Here is a 16,789-nt window from a genome sequence, read left to right as displayed (position 1 = left end):
TCAAACCCCCAAATCATAGCAAAATCGCAATTCCATGACCTCTCCCATTGTGTGTTCGCGGGTCTCCCATGCTCCCTGTAGGTGTCACGATGGACACGAATGCCCAGATGGCAGCTTAGGCCTCCTTGTCGAACTCATCAGGGTTGTTGTGAGGGCTGGGAACCCCCTCCTCGGCATCAGGAGCCAGAGCGGGGTACTCCGGGATGTCAGTGAGCTCGACATCAGGGGCGTGGGTCTTGTACTGAGGCAAATTCAGGAGTTCGTCCAGTTCGTCATCCTGATCGGCGGCATCGAGGGACTCCTGCTCTTGCTTGACGGTCGCGGTGCCCTGCTGCTTGGTCTTGCGGGAGCGGGCTGGGGCCTTAGTTCCAGAAGCAGAAGTGCTCTTGGGGGAGGTGTTCTTCTTGACACGACCGCGCTTGCCAGTAGGAGCACTGATGGAGGTACTGCCACCCGACTGCTTGATCAACTCGCGGATTTTGGACAGTCGCTCCTTGATGGCTCGGGCAGTGGGCGGCGCCTCACCACCGAGATCAGTAGCTGCTTCAGTTAGCAATTGCGCACGAAGATGGCGCGAAGATGGCATGAAGAAAGCTTACGCCATGCAGCCGCGACTTTGGCGGTGTCGATGTTGATCTCGTGGGTCTCGATGAGCTTGAGGAGGAGCTATGGAGACAGGTATCGACATCGTTAGTTGAAAATGAATTGGTCGTGAAAATAGGGAAATTGTGGGAGGGCTCATCCGGCAGGAACGACTCACCATTTGATCGGCGAGGGGAGTCCAACGCATTTTGACCGTATGATGGTCTGAGCGCTTTCTGGGAGGTCTGTAACGTTAGATTTTGATGCAGGGCGGTATCTGAGAGATGTGTGCGAGTTGTTTGCGAGCTTGTCAGATAATCGAGCTAAGGCAGTGATGAGTAAAAGATAAGGAGATGAGTAGCAGGAAACCGTGTTTAAATAATCAAAATTGCAATTTTTAGGACGTGTATTATCTATCCTGAACGCCCAAACGAACCGTCAACCAGCTATCGCCCTCGAAAATGCCGGCGAATGCGCATACATACGTATAGTTCGGACAAATATTTTTCCGTTTTTCTTAGTCATCAGTTCCAGATCCGGCAGGAGCCAATGCAATGCCAGAACCAGCCCTATCTTTTCTTCCAATTTCCTAATTTGGTGTCTAATTCTGCCCCTGACTGCCCCGACAAATTGACACTAATTTCTCTATGAGAGGGCCCTAAGTCAACCGAAATAATACTATGTACTCACACATCCACATGATTATGGTGTGACTTTTGTCCTAGCACACTAACCAAAAATCTCAGGAGCACCAAATATGACGGAATCCGTGCTCCGTCATGGCTCGGACCAATAGAAATAGCGAACTTAATGTTAGGATGAAACTATCCCAGCACGATATCGCCAATTTACACACCGAAGGGCTAATTTCAGCACTACTGGATTAACTACAGACCGATGAATTACTAGTTTTGCCTTATAGGAAGACTTGGCACCCCAATCGGCTGATATACAACTAGTCAACTACTACAATATATTCGGATTAAGATCCCCCGTTGCTCTGTGTACAGGTATTTACGACGCGAGAATTAGACGGGTTATAAGAGGACACACATGCTCTAGAATCATCCTTGGAACACATGCAATTGATTGCCATCATGAAAACTGTACTCTGTTCCATGTTAAGTAGGGCATCATCCGTCTAAGAAGTTAGGCCATCTCAGCTTTAGCCAATAACATCAATTATCAATTTTCCAAGTCAGCCACAATAACAATGGGATTATGGCGAACAAGATGAACGGCCTATAGGGGTTTTGATGGTATACACTTCGAAGTTAGTTCATGTAATGCAGATTCAGTGCCGCGTCGAGTCGATTTATGGATGGAACCGTATTGAAATTTTGGGAAATCCTGCTTGATACATCAAAACGGAAGGAAATGTCAAATATAGCTACCCATTTACTACTAATCCATCCATCGTCTATACTCAGTCACCCTCGATCGCCTTATGTTGGACATTTATATGCATGTAATATCTTTTGATTGAGATAACACCTGTATAGTCCCTGAAGTGCAGAAGAAGTTATACTGTTACTCGTCAAATACCCCAGGATCTGGCAGACTCTAGAGAAATAGACCTCAAGTTTAATACATTTGTCGTTACGCTCTAGGGTGCCAACCACTCCCCCAACCCTGACGCAACACTGCCCGAAGACAGACGCTCCCGAAAGTCGGATAGAAAGTAAGAGTAGCATGGTCCGCGGCGTGCTTTGCAGTATCCTTCACGGCCTTATTCTGATAGTTAATGTAGGATCTTATTCCTAGTATTCTCCTTGACTCGGCTTGGTATGATATCAAATTATCCAGTCTACCATGAATAGTTAAACTAGTATCAGAGGAGATGGTCGCAGGCTTGGACTTGGACTTGTTCTGATACTAACAATCCTTACGTGCTTATATAGTAGAAGCCATTGCTACAGTATGCCATGCCATTAGCTCAATTCATGAAAAACTCATCAACATAGCATTTCCTCAAGAGTTCCTAAAGAGGAAAGGGTATCGGATCCCTCTAAAGAAGATTCTTCCAGATCCTCTGCTCCAATTTCCCCTTGACAACTCCAATCCCAATCAATCCTACTCGACTCCGAAGTCTCACAGCCTCGAGTTTCCTCTTCCCTTTCAACCTCAACCTCGTCAATGTAAGTGGATATCGCACTTTGCGCCCGAAATATCGAGTATTCCGTCTCTTTCCCGTGGTCTTCCCGTCATCTTCCCGTCACTCTCATCCCCGATGCTTGCCCTTCATTTCTCAACCTGCCCGTCTCATCAATCTTTCCACCTTCTCATTCTCTCGACAATCAGTACAGTCAGACCCTCTCATTTCGCTCATCGGCTCCCCTGATCGTCACTGACAATTAAGTTTTCAGATCATTAATCCCACCAAGGCCACCGCCAATATGAAAGTCGATCCCGAGAGGGTGATTGCAGCGATCATTGCTGCCAATCCTAAGCTGAAGGTATGCATACTCAATTCCACTCAAGAGAAATGAATATAAACTGACTTAGAGATGTCCATTAGCTCGACTACGGAGCTATTGCCAGAATGTATGGGGAAGGCGCCAAGTACAACACCATGGAGCACAAGTTCCGAGGCTGGCGCAAGTTGGCTGAGGCCTTGCGCGCTACTGATGGTGATGGGAGCCCGCAAGTTCAGGCGCAGAACGCTCCCCGGGCTCCCCGTACTCCCACTACCGGTGGAAGGAATTCTGGAACTCCGTCCAAGAGCAAGACCACCAAGGGACCCAAGGCCGCCAAAAATGCCGAGGCCGCTAATACCTCGGACGCCGCGGGGCAGTCAGTCGAGGAGAACTCCGCCACCATCATTGACATCTCCGGCGAGAACACCAACCCAATTAAGCCCGAGATCAAGATTGAGAACGAAAAGACCCGGTCCCTGCTAGGCATCAAGAGTTATGCACTTGATGACAGTGATGCCGATGATGACGATGTTCAGGTCCTTGATGGACATGCCGCTAAGCGCATGAAAGTGGAGCTGGACTTGAATATTTCCCCCGCAAAGCTCCCTTCGTTCAAGGCGGAACAGGGAACTCGAATTGACAGCCAGTCAAATAGTTATGTTCTTGCCCCTCCCACTACGCCTGTCACCCCGAAGGACACCCATGAGAATGTCCTTGCGAGCCTGAGCACCTTGGTTCGCGGTGCAGGAGCTTCCGACGCAGTCTTTAGCGATGAAGCTTGAAGGATGGATGGATCATGAACAAAACTCAATTGCGTTTTGTTGCACATGATGAATGCGTTTGCGGGAAGCGGTTTTCTTTTTGTTTCTTTCTGATTTTCAGCATATAGCTGCATTTGTGGGCGGGTCAACCCGTCTCTATGATTTGCATGCTACGATTTGCCATTTATGCATTTGGGACATTGGCCGCTTTGGCAGTGATATGGATGATGCTCAAAAGGGGCTGTGGAATAGCCTGGCTCTTGTTTTGTCCATCCATTTGATAGTTATGTTTCTAAGGGATAATGCACACCTTCCCGCACATATCTATCCTCTTTGCACTGCAGCAAGGGCAGCCAAGAAAAGTAACGTCAAAGAAAGATTTAATTATCATCATCACTTAAAAGCAATTGCAAGGCTCATGGGGTTGCATTTCATTAAAATGGTATCTCAATTAATCATTGAAGTCATACATATCATCGAATCATAGAGTGGACGCCAACGGGATATATCTCTCGTCGGACTGGAGGGACGTCAGCATCATAGGGGATTCCGACGAATCACCGACCGCCTTCCTCCTGCCCACGCTTATCCTTCTTCAGTGCCTTATTGAAATCATCATCGAAGCGCTCAAGTGTGTTGTAAAGGTTGCGCAGGTCATTCTTGTCCTCGATGAGCTTGTGGCCGTAACAGCTCAGGAGTATCCCCAAGTTTCTAACAGCCTCATTGATGGTACGCTTATAATGGAGAAGATCGGCATCGTTCTCACGATCATGCCCGGCGGGAGGATTAGTGCTTCTGACAACAGAAACTGAGACTGGTGGAAGGTCATCATCCTCTTCGTCGTGGCCATGGCCACTCTCGTCGCTGGCCTCGTCGTACTCAGGGGTGGTTTCTGACTGCTCAACTCTAGAGGGCTCAGCTTCGACGGATGAGATGGGCGAGGGAGCGTGAGGGTTCTGAGGACGGGCCTCGTCTTCAAACTTGGTCATGCGACGGCGACAGGACTGCCAGGAATAGTCACGGCCAGTATGATGCTTGAAAGTGTTGGAGATCCAACGCCAGAACGCTTTCGGTTCATCAGCGTAGCGACCCCTCACATTTTGTTGCTCGCAAAGCTCGATGAGCATGGCCTCTTGCCGTGCTGTGAGCTGTATACCGCGGCCGCTACGGGGACCGGCAGGGGCGGCGGCAATGCTCTGGGATTGTTCAGCAGACACAGGCGTGGAGGTGGACATTTGTGAGTCGTCCGACATGGTGACTATATCACATATGCGCCCTGGTCAGAGTCTGATCTTCATCAAGACAGATTTCCACCTAAGGATCCGAGAAACTTACCGAACGAGACAGCTTTTGGACGATCGGAATGTCAGGCCTTGGCGTCGGTGGAGATCAACAGGGGAAAGCTTCTGGAGAGCGGAATTAATTCTTTTGAGTTTAGCGTCCGCCCGCACAGCGATGCGACGGGACTGCCGGCATTATAAAGACGGTGAGTGGTATAGGCAGTGATGGGGTGTAGGCGGTAAGGGACTGGATATTGGCAGAGCCTCTAACTCACGTGCTCTGCCTGTGTCCTGTCAGTTTTAGATACAACAATATAAGTATATAGGATCTCATAAAAGTAAGAATATAAGAGGTTAATAGCATAAATATAACTGAGATTACTGTCAGAATTCATATAAGATTGGGGACTCCAATGCAGAGAGTGCGAAGGTAGTTTCTTTCTTCTGTTCCTCTCCACAGGTCTTAGCAAGACTAGGTTAAATGGAAGGTTTCCATAACTAATACTAGATCACGCTTCATATTCTCATTATTCCCACAATACCCAGCCGCTAAACTATACATGACAGAACAAACCCCCCTTGGAAACGCCCTTTTAAATCGAGTCCAGCTCAAGTCTAGCTCCAGGCCAGCTCAAGGCCAGCTCCAGTCCCGCTCCAGTCCAACGACTAATGACACAATTGAATCCACTGAGCAATAATATTTTCCATATCATGCGCAATGCCCCACTGTGATGACAGACAGCGGAAGAGCTTCTGCATCGAGTTCAACTCATACAGCAGATTACGAACGGTGCCGCCGATCGGGGCCTGTGAGATTCCTTGTTCAGTCTCCACGAAGCGTCGTGTCTCTGATCCAGAGGCAGGTCGAATATCATCATGACCGAGATTGTGATCCGAGTGGGAGAGGAGCGCATCTTGCCAGACAATCGTGCGCGGGAGACTGACCGTGGCTACACCGGCCAGGGAGAAGACGACGTACACGGTCGCAGCGGCAAAGAGGGAGCTGGGCATGTGGACGACATGGGCTCGTCCACGGGGCAATTGCTCGACAATATCTTGGATAGCGACGGCATGGAGGACGGCACGACGGGCGTCCTCCGTTTTGGTCCATTTGAGTAGGTCAAAGTCCGGCCGGACTGATCGACAACCACCTGAGACGTGTTGTGGGATGTTATACCGAGAGCAGACATGTCGAGACAGAACGGTGGAATTGATCATGGTGTCCAGGCAGACGGTATGCCAACGGAGGAGAATTTCCAAGCGCTCTGCCGCAGAGAAATGGATGCTCATTGAGATTGTTTCGTGCACTTGAGCGAGCGCACGGCGTACATCGGAGCGTCCTGGGACACCAACCGCGAGATCGTGTTCGTCGCAGTCGGAGATGAGCGACTGAAGGCCTTCCAGGACAACACGGAGAGCAAAGGCGGAAAATGGGTAGTCCAGGGCTCGGAAGTTACCGATCGGTGGGAATAAAGATCGAAAGACGACACGGAATGACGACTGACTGGGCTGTTGCGAGTGCATATGCGCCAGCCACTCGTCGGCGGTATTCGCGTCAAAGGCACCTTCACTACTGGGCAGACTCAATGGATTGGAGACATGGCGGGCCGATGCTCCATCACCGGACATCTGTGCCACGAGGCCATCAAGGACGTAGTATGCCAAAAGAGCGCGCTGTTGGATCTCCCGGGCAGCCCATATACGCCATTGGTGTTCCTTCTCGGCCAGTGGGGCCTCAGCAGAAGGAAGATTTTCCATCGAGTAGGGCTCGCTGTCGTACATGCCACACTGACGAGCCCAGAAGAAGCCGAGGGGTCGGAATACTTGGCTAGTGGTGCGGACCGCTCGGTTCTTTGAGAGTGCTCCGTAGACCTGACCCAGCAATGCGGTGATCATCAACTGGACTCCCTTGCAGGCATCATAAGGTCCATTGTGGGTGATCAAGGACTGCCATGACGTCGCAACAGCTGTGTGGGCTAAGCGCCATAATGCCTCGCCTTTGGCGACGGAGTCGGAGGGACCCAGGTATAAAGAGCCAATGGCAATAGCATTAAGGAGAAGGGCATGGGTACACTCGCGGAAGACAAAGGTAGCTCGATGCAAGATGGGGAAGGTTGGGATGAATCGAACGAAGAACATGTGTAGGCATTCGTCCAGGAAGACTGATGTGATTGACGTCGCTTTGACAGCAGCGGTAACACTCGAGGACTGGTAAGTGTATATTAGTATGGTCATTCTTGTTCTAGCATTGCCAACAAGGACTTCTATGAGCCTGGTTGATGACATGCCTATGAGGATACTCAACTTACCGAGCTAGTAATCATCTCCGTCACATCACGCACAGCCTGATGCCCCCCGCCAGATGGGATGGCGCCCACGGAAGAGCTCCGATCGTCAAACGAGTTGGGTGACCCGAAATTCATGCCATTCACATCTTGGACAACGGGCGGGAAGGGCAATGTTCCCAGAGGCATTTGCCATTGATCAGTGGTATCAGATGACATCAGGCTCTGGAAGAGATTCTCAGAATCCGGCCAGACGAGGGCAAAGTCGAGGTCAGCAGCAACATTGTGCATATCCTGATGCTGAGCTGCCCGCGGCTCATCCCAGGATCGGCTAGTCGCCGACGTCGAGGCCGGACCCGTGGCAGTGGATGCACTGCTGGCATCCCACGAGGTCATTGAATCTAATGAAGCTGAAGGAGGCGGCACCGACTGTGGTGATGGACCCTGCTTTGCATTCATGTCCCGCAGATGCAATTTCTCATGGCGGGTAAGGGCATCCTGGCGGGCAAAGGGACGGCGACATTCTTTACAGACATAAGGCTTAGAGCCGGTATCTAAGTCATACTTCCGGTCAGCCGATGGAGTCTATGGGGGGATATTCGGTTGGGTTCATGGTGCCATGCTGATTTGCTATGGCACTTTCCCTGCTGGAAGAGGGGGTATCCGGGGTTGAGATATAATCGCCGGAGAAAAGAATAGCAGTGGCAGGAATGCAAGACTTACGACAGCGCTCATGTCTCTGTTCAATTATGTGTTAGCCTAAGTGTCGCCTGGGTATTGCCCTGCATCGCCTTGGCATATGGAGATATAGCGGCCCCTCAAAATCGTGGGGACATCAGAGATCTAGGACCGACTTACTCGGAGATGTTCAGCCTTGGTGAATCCCTTTTGACACACGCGACACGCCAATTTCTTGACCCCTGCAGACGAGGCAGAAGTAGCAAGCGACCCTGCCATGATCTCCAACGACGCCATATCTTCGAGGGGGAAAGATGTGGGAAAAAGGAAAGAGGAGATGAGGAGGAGATCGTGTGGAGAGGCAAATTGTGGGGTGTGGCACCCCCGTTGATTAGTGAGACCAACTCCAGTTGACCTCCATTCAAATCTCCCCACGAGTCGTGGGGCAGACGAGACTTACGAATCACTACATACGACTGACCCGACGGAATTCAGATTGGAAAGATTCTGGACTATCGGATCCAATAATAGCTCCAGGGCGATAATGAATCATTATGGATCCTGTGACTGGGGGACAGGGCAGAGATGTGGAATTAACGGCCTAAAGTGAGTGGTCCGAAGATTTTTCTCCTCGCCTCCTCGCATTCAAAGGACTAAAGGACTGTACTCAGAATACATAGTACATTTTCCTGTGACCAGCCATAGACGACCGAGGCGCGATTCCTCCCCGAGATGACCAATAAGCCTCAGATTCAGCTTCAGTTCCACTACCAGTCGGCAATTCAGCTAATCAACCATGTGGTCTCACAGCCGGACATACCCCCAGAGAACGTCAAGAGAATCCACCGAACCCAGACCCTAGGAGAAACCCCCAGAGAAAAGCGTGCGCATCGATTCCGCACAGGGTCTGCAAAGCTGGAGAATTGAAGATTCTCGGGTACGGAGAATGGAAAAGGACCCGTGAACGGCCCTTTTGAAGGAGATTTTCGGTACTTGACCCGAGTGTGTCATGCCGGAAGGCAGTACCAACGGGCGACTGAAGCATTCGGGTAGCCGTCCTCAAGTGCCAGGATGGATCCGATGAGCCACCGAATGGATCATGATGGACCACCGATGGGGCTCTTGACTAATCTGTCTGACAGTTGAAGGTGGCTTGACTCGCTTGATGGACGCCGTCACTTGCCGAGTCCGATAGGAGTCCACCGGGGTGCCGTGGAGCACTGGAGACCCTCCGCATTCTCTCCAGAAAAGCCGATGAGCACGGCATTGGGACCAGCAAAAATACCCCCGGGGCAAACCCCAATCCTGAATATCCTCGGGTGGAGTGATGCTGAGACGGGATGACTACGGATTACTGAGAACGCCTGGGATAGGCCCGAGTTGAAGGTTTTCTCCGACGGGCCACTGGTTTGTTGCGTACACAGGCTTATTCACACTCACCGGCCACTCACGGCACGCCAAGCCATTGGTTTTTTTCACTCCCAACAACCATTTCGTTACAGGAGGACTCCCTGCCCTGTGCAGTTCATACAACCTATTTCACCCCATTGAATTCAATTCCGAGGCCATTACTCGTCTATCCCCTTCTTTGGTTCACCGGCCCCGACATTTCCTCTTCTTCGGCCCCGGTTCTGTTCGGAGTAGTTTCTTCACTTTTCCTCATTTTGATCTTCACCCCCCAAGCCCTAAGAGGGAACCACGACCTGCTAGAGGAACTTTGACGACGCCGTCCTTTCATCTTCTCCGTGCAAGAGGGCTTCCAGGCACATCCAGTGCTTGCCCGCATCCCGATCCTATCTGATCATCGTTTTTCGGATCATCGCCAACATGCCGTCTCTCGAATTGCAGCCGTCGTCGTCTCGGCCCGTAAACCAAGTCGAGGAGAATCCAGGTTCCAAGGCCGACATTGATCTTGTCGAGAGCGCAGGGGCTGGCCGGGCGGCCACCTACGAGGAGTCTGTGGCAGCTCGTCTTCCCAAGGCTCATCGTGACTATCTGCTCGAACGCCATGGCACATTGGAGCTCGACCCTATTCCCAGCATGGGGCCTGCCGACCCTTACAACTGGCCTGAATGGAAGGTGAGTAAAAGCCCCTCTTACCTTGCCGGCCTGGCCGAGTGGTAGGGCACAATAAACGACCCTATATACAACGGGACAATCCGGGAGAACCGGGGTAAGAGAATGAACAAGAATGCTGATACATTGTCATGATAGAAAATGGTCAATTTGATCCTGGTGGCATTCCATGCCTGCATGGCCACCTTCACCGCCGCTGGTATCATTCCCGCCTATGCTAACATCGCAGAGGACCTCGGTGTCACCATGCAACAGGCCAGTTACTTGACTTCGCTGCAAATTGCCATCCTGGGTGGTGCACCCCTTTTCTGGAAGCCCCTGTCAAACCGGTTTGGCCGTCGGCCCATCTTCTTGCTGTCGTTGATCCTCAGTCTGGTGTGTAACATTGGCTGTGCGAAGAGCACGACCTATGCATCCATAGCGGCATGCCGTGCCTTGGTGGCTTTCTTCATCTCACCTGCCTCGGCCATTGGTAGCGCCATCGTGATGGAGACTACCTTCAAGAAGGACCGCGCCCGCTACATGGGTGTGTGGACTCTGATGGTCACCCTGGGAGTCCCGATCGGTCCGTTCATCTTCGGCTTCGTCACATACCGGTTGAACTATACCTGGATCTATTGGATTCTGGCCATGGTAAGTGCTGCATCAACAGAGTGTGTTAGTGGACGTTTTTGTGGCTGACATTAGTGATAGATCAACGGTGGCCAGTTCATCTTGTATCTGTTTTTCGGACCCGAGACTCGTTGGGTTGGCAGTGGTGTCGATCGCGAGGTGGCCACCTGGAAGACTGAATACATGTCTCTCCGCCGCATCGATCCCACTCCTCTGACCTGGTACGAGTTTGTGCGCCCGTTGACCATGGTCCGCAATCCATCCATCGTCATCCCTGCCTGCGCATACGCTATGTGCTTCCTGTGGGGTAACATTCTTGCTACCGTCGAGGTTCCCCAGCTGCTGCAGGAGAAATTTGACCTTAACGCCGAACAGCTGGGCCTGCAATTCCTGGGTCCCATCATTGGTTCTCTCATCGGTGAGCAGATGGGTGGTGCGCTGTCCGACTATTGGATGAAGCAGCGAGGGCGACGTATGAACCGTAAGCCCGATCCCGAGTTCCGGCTGTGGCTGAGCTACTTTGGCTTCGCCTTGATCATCATCGGTATCGTTGTCTTCTTGGTGTGCACTCAGGAGTCACCTTCCGGCCACTGGAACGTGTCCCCCATCATTGGTACTGCTATTGGCGCCGTTGGAAATCAGCTTGTGACCACCGTCATGATCACCTATGCCGTAGACTGCTTCCCTCAAGAGGCCGCCAGCGTGGGTGTGTTTATCACCTTTGTTCGCCAGATTTGGGGATTCATCGGTCCTTTCTGGTAAGTCCTTCCCCCGACCGTGCTTCGTATTCCAACATTGTAACTAACCAAACCCCTTTATAGGTTCTCGCCCATGTTCGAGACTGTCGGTGTCGCACGCAGTTCCGCAATTGGCTGTGCCTTGGTCTTTGCCGTCAGCGTTGTGCCAACCGCCATCCTGCAGTGGCGTGGTGCCTTGTGGCGTCGCAACGCAGAGGACAAGGAGTAAATGGCGACGTATGTTCGTTTTGTAAATCGACTTCGGGGCGACTGATAATCTCGGTGTTGTCTTTCCGAAGAAGCTCGTGAAGGTGATGTGTGTTTTGTTTTGGACTGTTTATAGACGAGTCGGTCGGAGGATAGAATTTGCATATAGATTCGGCATCGGGACGGATAGACTGGACTCGGCTTGGGACATTGGGATGTGGCTCGGGATTGAGTCTGCCAACTGTATATAGATCGATGCATGGGTGTGAATAGATAACGTGTCGTGGAACTTCATGGCAACCTGCAAAAAACCTGTGTAGTGAAACTTCAGTTCGAAGCTGTAGAATTAGTAGTGTCAGCAGCATTATATTGCAGTCAAGAGCTCTCATCATCTGCAAAAACCTGCAGACACACAAAGCCTCGGAACCAAGCACGAAGCACAGAAGAAAGAAAGAAAAAAATCAGACCATCAAGAAGAATTATAATGCAAAGCAGAAAATGCACCTGAAAAAAAGAAAATCAACAACTATAGAGCAAACAAAAACCCGGAATCAACCCCCGGCATAAATGAAAACCCGCAGCACCATCCTTAGCACTTAGCAACGAAGCCGATCGGGACAAGCTACCGGGAGAAGCCGAAAACATGCCGTAGCGCCCATCGGGGCAGAACCCCTGGCCTAGACTTGTCCCGAATGGGTCATACGAAATTATGAGCTGGTCTAACTTGAGACACCCGGCTTTTGAGGTCGGGTTTTTACCGCTGTAGGTTGTTTGTTCACGGAGCAGGAAACGGTATCTATTACAGGACTAGGGGGTGCATTGCTGGTTAAATTAGGAGGAAATGAGCTGCTTATGTGTAAGGTAGATTGGTCCTGAGATTAATTTAGGTTGGGATTGAATGAATTCTATGAACGCAAAGAAATACCTATTGTACAGCTATGCCAAAGTCTATTATTTGTTGAACTTTAGGAGCTCATAACAATAGCATAGAAATAATGGCTGACCTGAACTACCAAAACCCACGGTAACGTGATTGATTGCCTTGTGTGTACTTCCTCTTGGCAAAATTTGCATTTGCCAAGACGGCTGGCTTGCTGACTTGCGATGAAAAGCCGGAACAGATTTACTCCGCTAGCGGAAAATATTATATCCCTTGTCCATTGCTGATTGGTGGATGTGTCTCGGACATCTTTTCCTTACTACGTGCATCGTCACCTGGACTCTGTTTTTATATGTCGCTTTTCTAGCTTGTAGCGCTCTATACGTGAGAGGCGTTGTTCGGGATGGCAGAGAGTAGGCACGAAACAAGTCTCATCCGCTATATCAGGTGGGTTGTGGGGGAGGATGGTGCGATGTTCGGCATGCCCGTTAGCGGTAATGGTTACTTGTAAATATGTAGGGCATTTCCGATAACTGATTCAATGAGGTGTTTCTAGTGTTTGAGTAGTTCGAAGTATTAAAGTAGGTACACCTCGAGGCAGATACAATTTATGAAGCAAGAAGATAGTTTCCGAGGATTTGTTTTCTAGATCCAATATCTATCAAGTTTATTTGAATATATACAAGTTTGGCGCTGCGCTCCATGCATCATCCCTCTTAAATCAAGTTCATCATCTCTCTTATTGGTGCTCGATCTTATTAATCAGGGTACCAATGTGAGGCAGTAGCTCGACAGCAAAGTCGTCGCCAGCCTTGATAAACTCCTTGGGGTTCTTGGCGGCGCCGACACCGGGAGGAGTACCAGTCAGGATAATGGTACCAGCGGGCAGAGTGGTACCCTGGGAGAGGAAGCTGATGAGTTGAGGGACGTTGAAGATCAGGTCACTGCATCGAGATTAGGATTAGCTTTCGCCTTTTGGAGTTTCTGTAACTTGGGACAGGGAATGAGGGTGTCACGTACGTGAGAGGGCAATCTTGCATAACACGGCCGCTCTTGAGACCGCGGATGTGCAGCTTAGTCGCATCGGGGATCAGGGCAGCGGAGACCAGAACGGGGCCTACAATTATCGAATTGGTCAAAGTCGCATCAATCAGGATTATTGTTTGCTCTTACCAATGGGGCATGAGCCGTCAAAGCCCTTGGAGAAACACCACTGGCTCTGGTTCATCTGGAAAGTTCGGCTGGAGACATCATTGGCAGCAGTGTAGCCAAGAACGTAGTCCAATGCCTCAGATTCAGGCACGTCCTTAGCATCGCGACCAAGGACAATAACCATCTCAGATTCATAATCACCAGTGCCATCCTGCTGAGTGATCTTGGGCAGCACCGTCGGCGCTGGGAAAGGGTCGGCCAGAGCGGTCGAAGGCTTAATGAACAGGGTCGGGACTTCCGGGATGGGGAGGGACATCTCCTTGGCGTGGGAAACATACTGTCGTCGAATGAGTTGGGTTTTCCGGTTTTCTCTTCAAGTACAGTTTCAATTCATATCGCTTACGTTCAAACCAACACATCGGATAGATCCGACCTCGCTCTGGGCCAGAGGAGACAGGATACGCTCGATAGTCTCAGTCGAGCCGGTGACTTGGCCCGGGTTCAGGACGGACGAGCCAGAGAAGGGACGCACAGCGACCTCCTTGCCCTGATACACAGCCAAACCCACATCCAGCTGAGGATCGACGGGCTCACCGATCAGAACCTTTGCGGGGTTCGACTTGGGGACGAAGCGCACCAGGCCTGTATCCAACAGTCAGTTTCACAGATCGTTGTAGCTATATAAACGGAGGCATTGAGGCCACAACTTACGCGAAAAGGTAGATGCGATCTTGGACATGATTGAGAAATGTATAGAAAAGTGAATTACGAAAGAAAGAACAGGAAAAGAAAGTACTCTTATCACGATGTGCGGAGTATTTCTATTCCCGGGGGCGAGTTGGGAAAGCCGAAGAAAATGAGGGGCAAGTCCACCCACAAAGTGGAACGTGGGGAAAAGTGGCGACGCAATCGGTCTTGTGAAATAAAACCCCCCGCGATGTCGCAACTCACTCAATGATCTTTCTTTCTTTACATTTCACATCATCATGTCTACTCCCAAGGGTCCATTCCGTCTCGTCACCGTCAACACAGCGCCCGAGCGCGCGAAGCGTCTCATCGGCCGTGTCGCGGAGGCTCTGAAGGACCAGTACACTATTATCCACGTGGATAACTGCGACAGTGAGTATTGCCCGCTACACAAGCTACAAACCCAATTGTATCATCTGCGATAATCCATACTAACAATTTCACAGAGATCGACGAGGTCGAGGCCAAGGTCAAGGAGCACCAGCCGGACGTTCTGGTATGTTTCCCTCCCCATTCTCCAATTGACTCGGAATATCCGAGCCACGGTCCCCATTGTCCCGATGATCGGATCACGATAAACCTTCCCTCGGCGAAACTCCGACTAAAACCCCACATAGTTCAGTGCCTCCATGTGGACCGACGAGGAGGCCAAGCAGATCCACGACATTGCCCGCTCCATCGTCCCCAACATCAAGTTGCACGCCATCCCTACCGGCCTGCAGGTCGAGCGTGGCCCGGATGCCATTGTCGAGTACCTCTGCGAGAAGGTCCCCCCGCTGCTGGACAGCTAGATGACAGACATTTCATAAATTTATAGAGAGATGCGATTGATGTATATTTGTTGTGAATACCATGTCTGATGATTTAGAGGAGCTTCTCAAAAAAAAAAAATTACAACCTTTCCCGCTTACATCCATCACGGATACCATTACCGCTTGGATCCCTTCAGAGGGACTCGAATTGTTCTCATGTCATCATAGCGCGAGCCTGGTCTATTGAGCTATTGGCCCTTCAGTGCCAGGGAACGAACTTAGCTCGGTCCAAAGCAACCCACGTCGCTGCATCGATATCCTCCGTCGGCAAACCGAGCAGGTCATTAATAGTACCCTTGTGCTCGATATCACCGCAACCATCCGGATAGAACACCCGAGTATACAGCATCTTTGCAAATCCCTCACGACTTCCCCCGTACATCTCCTGCGTACCCTTGGCAAACCGCTCACTGGAAGACTCCTTGGTGATGGTCCAGTCTGCTTCCTTGGTACCAGTCACCCGGTAGACGGACTCCAGCATGTCCTTCTGGCTGACAGTGAAAGACTTGATATATACGACCTCATTCTTGAGGTTTTCGAGACAAGCCTCGGAGCCCTCGGCCTTGATTGGTAGACTCAAGATACCAGCCACGGCCCGACCAACCTAGGACGTGTTAGAAAACAATACTATGCAGGGTTTCTCGGACATCATGTCCATACCTGGGGCCAGGTGGATGTCGTGATCTTGACATCACCTTCATCGAAGAGTACGGCAGTACGATTGAGCAAGTCAATGCCAAAAGCGGCCGGAATTGCCAAACTCCATTCATACCAGAACCCAGTCGAGATACTGATATAGTTACTCTTTCCAAGTTCGGCAATCGCCTTGCGGATAGCCACTGCGAACAAGAGCGTTAGTTAACAACTTTCAATAGGTATTTGTACTTTGATGCTCACCTTTAGGCTGGAAAATAGGAACATCCGCAACCAACTCCTCATTCTGGGTATCCGGGCACCAGTCGTTCAAGATCCACTTCACGCCCGCCTCAGCAGCGGCAGTGACCAAGTTCAGCTCAGTTCCTTCAGGAGCCTGACCGGGGAGTGTGATGATCAGAGCTTCTTGGCCTTTCAAGGCCTCTACAATAGTCTCGGTCTTGCTATAGTCGATGGGCTTGGAGATCACTCCTTCTGGGAGCTTGGTCGTGCTACCTTCTCTCGTGAGAGCGGTAACAGTGTGTTTGCCGGTCTTTAGGAGAGCTTCGGCCATGAAGCTACCACTGTTGCCACCGGCCTGTTATTTGAGTGAATGTTAGCGTTTTAATATCGAGCTGTATCATGATTAGTGTTAGTGGCATGACGTACTCCGACGATGGCAACGTTGGTGATATAGTTGGAAGCCATGATAGAGAAAAACTTAAGTTCGTAGAGGCAACTAGAAAGGAGGCTACTGATGTAAAGATAAGAGTTCAAAGAATAGATGCTAAATTCCCCAAGGAATATGACGTTTTTAAAGTAATTTCAGGCTCCAACTTGATGCTTCGTTATAACTCTCACGCGTGCGGAGATAAATTCCGATTTCACCGAAACCACCAAATTATCTCCGTGAGACACGAAAAGTCCGCG

At 50.6% G+C, this 16,789-nt stretch overlaps 9 protein-coding genes across 9 annotated transcripts; 4 read left to right on the top strand and 5 right to left on the bottom strand.

Annotated features, from left to right (window-relative positions):
• Positions 1-115: 115 nt before the first annotated feature.
• On the bottom strand, positions 116-790 carry N7473_008447 (uncharacterized protein; the record flags this gene model as incomplete). Its single annotated transcript, XM_057154387.1, has 3 exons — positions 116-540; positions 600-666; positions 761-790. 3 exons carry the CDS (start codon positions 788-790, stop codon positions 116-118), a joined length of 522 nt encoding a protein of 173 aa, XP_057008725.1.
• A 2,188-nt stretch (positions 791-2,978) lies between these two features.
• On the top strand, positions 2,979-3,781 carry N7473_008446 (uncharacterized protein; the record flags this gene model as incomplete). The annotated part of the gene is made up of 2 exons (XM_057154386.1): positions 2,979-3,038; positions 3,101-3,781. 2 exons carry the CDS (start codon positions 2,979-2,981, stop codon positions 3,779-3,781), a joined length of 741 nt encoding a protein of 246 aa, XP_057008724.1.
• Positions 3,782-4,317: 536 nt separating this feature from the next.
• N7473_008445 (uncharacterized protein) lies at positions 4,318-5,013 on the bottom strand (the record flags this gene model as incomplete). The annotated part of the gene is made up of 1 exon (XM_057154385.1): positions 4,318-5,013. The coding sequence occupies one exon, from the start codon at positions 5,011-5,013 to the stop codon at positions 4,318-4,320; it is 696 nt and encodes a 231-aa protein (XP_057008723.1).
• Positions 5,014-5,706: 693 nt separating this feature from the next.
• On the bottom strand, positions 5,707-8,300 carry N7473_008444 (uncharacterized protein; the record flags this gene model as incomplete). Its single annotated transcript, XM_057154384.1, has 4 exons — positions 5,707-7,248; positions 7,350-7,879; positions 8,049-8,064; positions 8,184-8,300. 4 exons carry the CDS (start codon positions 8,298-8,300, stop codon positions 5,707-5,709), a joined length of 2,205 nt encoding a protein of 734 aa, XP_057008722.1.
• Positions 8,301-8,735: 435 nt separating this feature from the next.
• Positions 8,736-8,930, top strand: N7473_008443 (uncharacterized protein; the record flags this gene model as incomplete). Its single annotated transcript, XM_057154383.1, has 1 exon — positions 8,736-8,930. One exon carries the CDS (start codon positions 8,736-8,738, stop codon positions 8,928-8,930), a length of 195 nt encoding a protein of 64 aa, XP_057008721.1.
• A 900-nt stretch (positions 8,931-9,830) lies between these two features.
• N7473_008442 (uncharacterized protein) lies at positions 9,831-11,657 on the top strand (the record flags this gene model as incomplete). The annotated part of the gene is made up of 4 exons (XM_057154382.1): positions 9,831-10,082; positions 10,218-10,712; positions 10,773-11,449; positions 11,513-11,657. 4 exons carry the CDS (start codon positions 9,831-9,833, stop codon positions 11,655-11,657), a joined length of 1,569 nt encoding a protein of 522 aa, XP_057008720.1.
• Positions 11,658-13,254: 1,597 nt separating this feature from the next.
• On the bottom strand, positions 13,255-14,406 carry N7473_008441 (fumarylacetoacetate hydrolase family protein; the record flags this gene model as incomplete). Its single annotated transcript, XM_057154381.1, has 5 exons — positions 13,255-13,459; positions 13,536-13,632; positions 13,689-14,004; positions 14,071-14,309; positions 14,379-14,406. 5 exons carry the CDS (start codon positions 14,404-14,406, stop codon positions 13,255-13,257), a joined length of 885 nt encoding a protein of 294 aa, XP_057008719.1.
• Positions 14,407-14,561: 155 nt separating this feature from the next.
• Positions 14,562-15,309, top strand: N7473_008440 (uncharacterized protein). The gene is made up of 3 exons (XM_057154380.1): positions 14,562-14,786; positions 14,861-14,910; positions 15,032-15,309. The coding sequence occupies exons 1-3, from the start codon at positions 14,654-14,656 to the stop codon at positions 15,203-15,205; spliced, it is 357 nt and encodes a 118-aa protein (XP_057008718.1). The 5' UTR covers positions 14,562-14,653; the 3' UTR covers positions 15,206-15,309.
• Positions 15,310-15,401: 92 nt separating this feature from the next.
• Positions 15,402-16,624, bottom strand: N7473_008439 (aromatic alcohol reductase). The gene is made up of 4 exons (XM_057154379.1): positions 16,529-16,624; positions 16,124-16,457; positions 15,887-16,065; positions 15,402-15,830 (listed from the first exon to the last, which is right to left on the bottom strand). Exons 1-4 carry the CDS (start codon positions 16,565-16,567, stop codon positions 15,426-15,428), a joined length of 957 nt encoding a protein of 318 aa, XP_057008717.1. The 5' UTR covers positions 16,568-16,624; the 3' UTR covers positions 15,402-15,425.
• Between the last annotated feature and the right edge of the window lie 165 nt (positions 16,625-16,789).

This window comes from Penicillium subrubescens (assembly GCF_028828155.1).
Source record: "Penicillium subrubescens strain IBT 31985 chromosome Unknown utg000005l_segment0_segment0, whole genome shotgun sequence".
Classification (NCBI taxonomy): Eukaryota; Fungi; Ascomycota; class Eurotiomycetes; order Eurotiales; family Aspergillaceae; genus Penicillium; species Penicillium subrubescens.
This window is presented reverse-complemented; position numbering and strand designations above follow the sequence as displayed.

Bases quoted from the DNA above. Each gene is read 5' to 3' on its own strand.
- N7473_008440 (XM_057154380.1), top strand. From the start codon at position 14,654: ATGTCTACTCCCAAGGGTCCATTCCGTCTCGTCACCGTCAACACAGCG. The intron at 14,787-14,860 runs GTGAGTATTGCC...ACAATTTCACAG, and splicing joins CCACGTGGATAACTGCGACA to AGATCGACGAGGTCGAGGCC. The intron at 14,911-15,031 runs GTATGTTTCCCT...AACCCCACATAG, and splicing joins AGCACCAGCCGGACGTTCTG to TTCAGTGCCTCCATGTGGAC.
- N7473_008439 (XM_057154379.1), bottom strand. From the start codon at position 16,567: ATGGCTTCCAACTATATCACCAACGTTGCCATCGTCGGA. The intron at 16,458-16,528 runs GTACGTCATGCC...CTCAAATAACAG, and splicing joins CCAACGTTGCCATCGTCGGA to GCCGGTGGCAACAGTGGTAG. The intron at 15,831-15,886 runs GTATGGACATGA...AACACGTCCTAG, and splicing joins CGACATCCACCTGGCCCCAG to GTTGGTCGGGCCGTGGCTGG.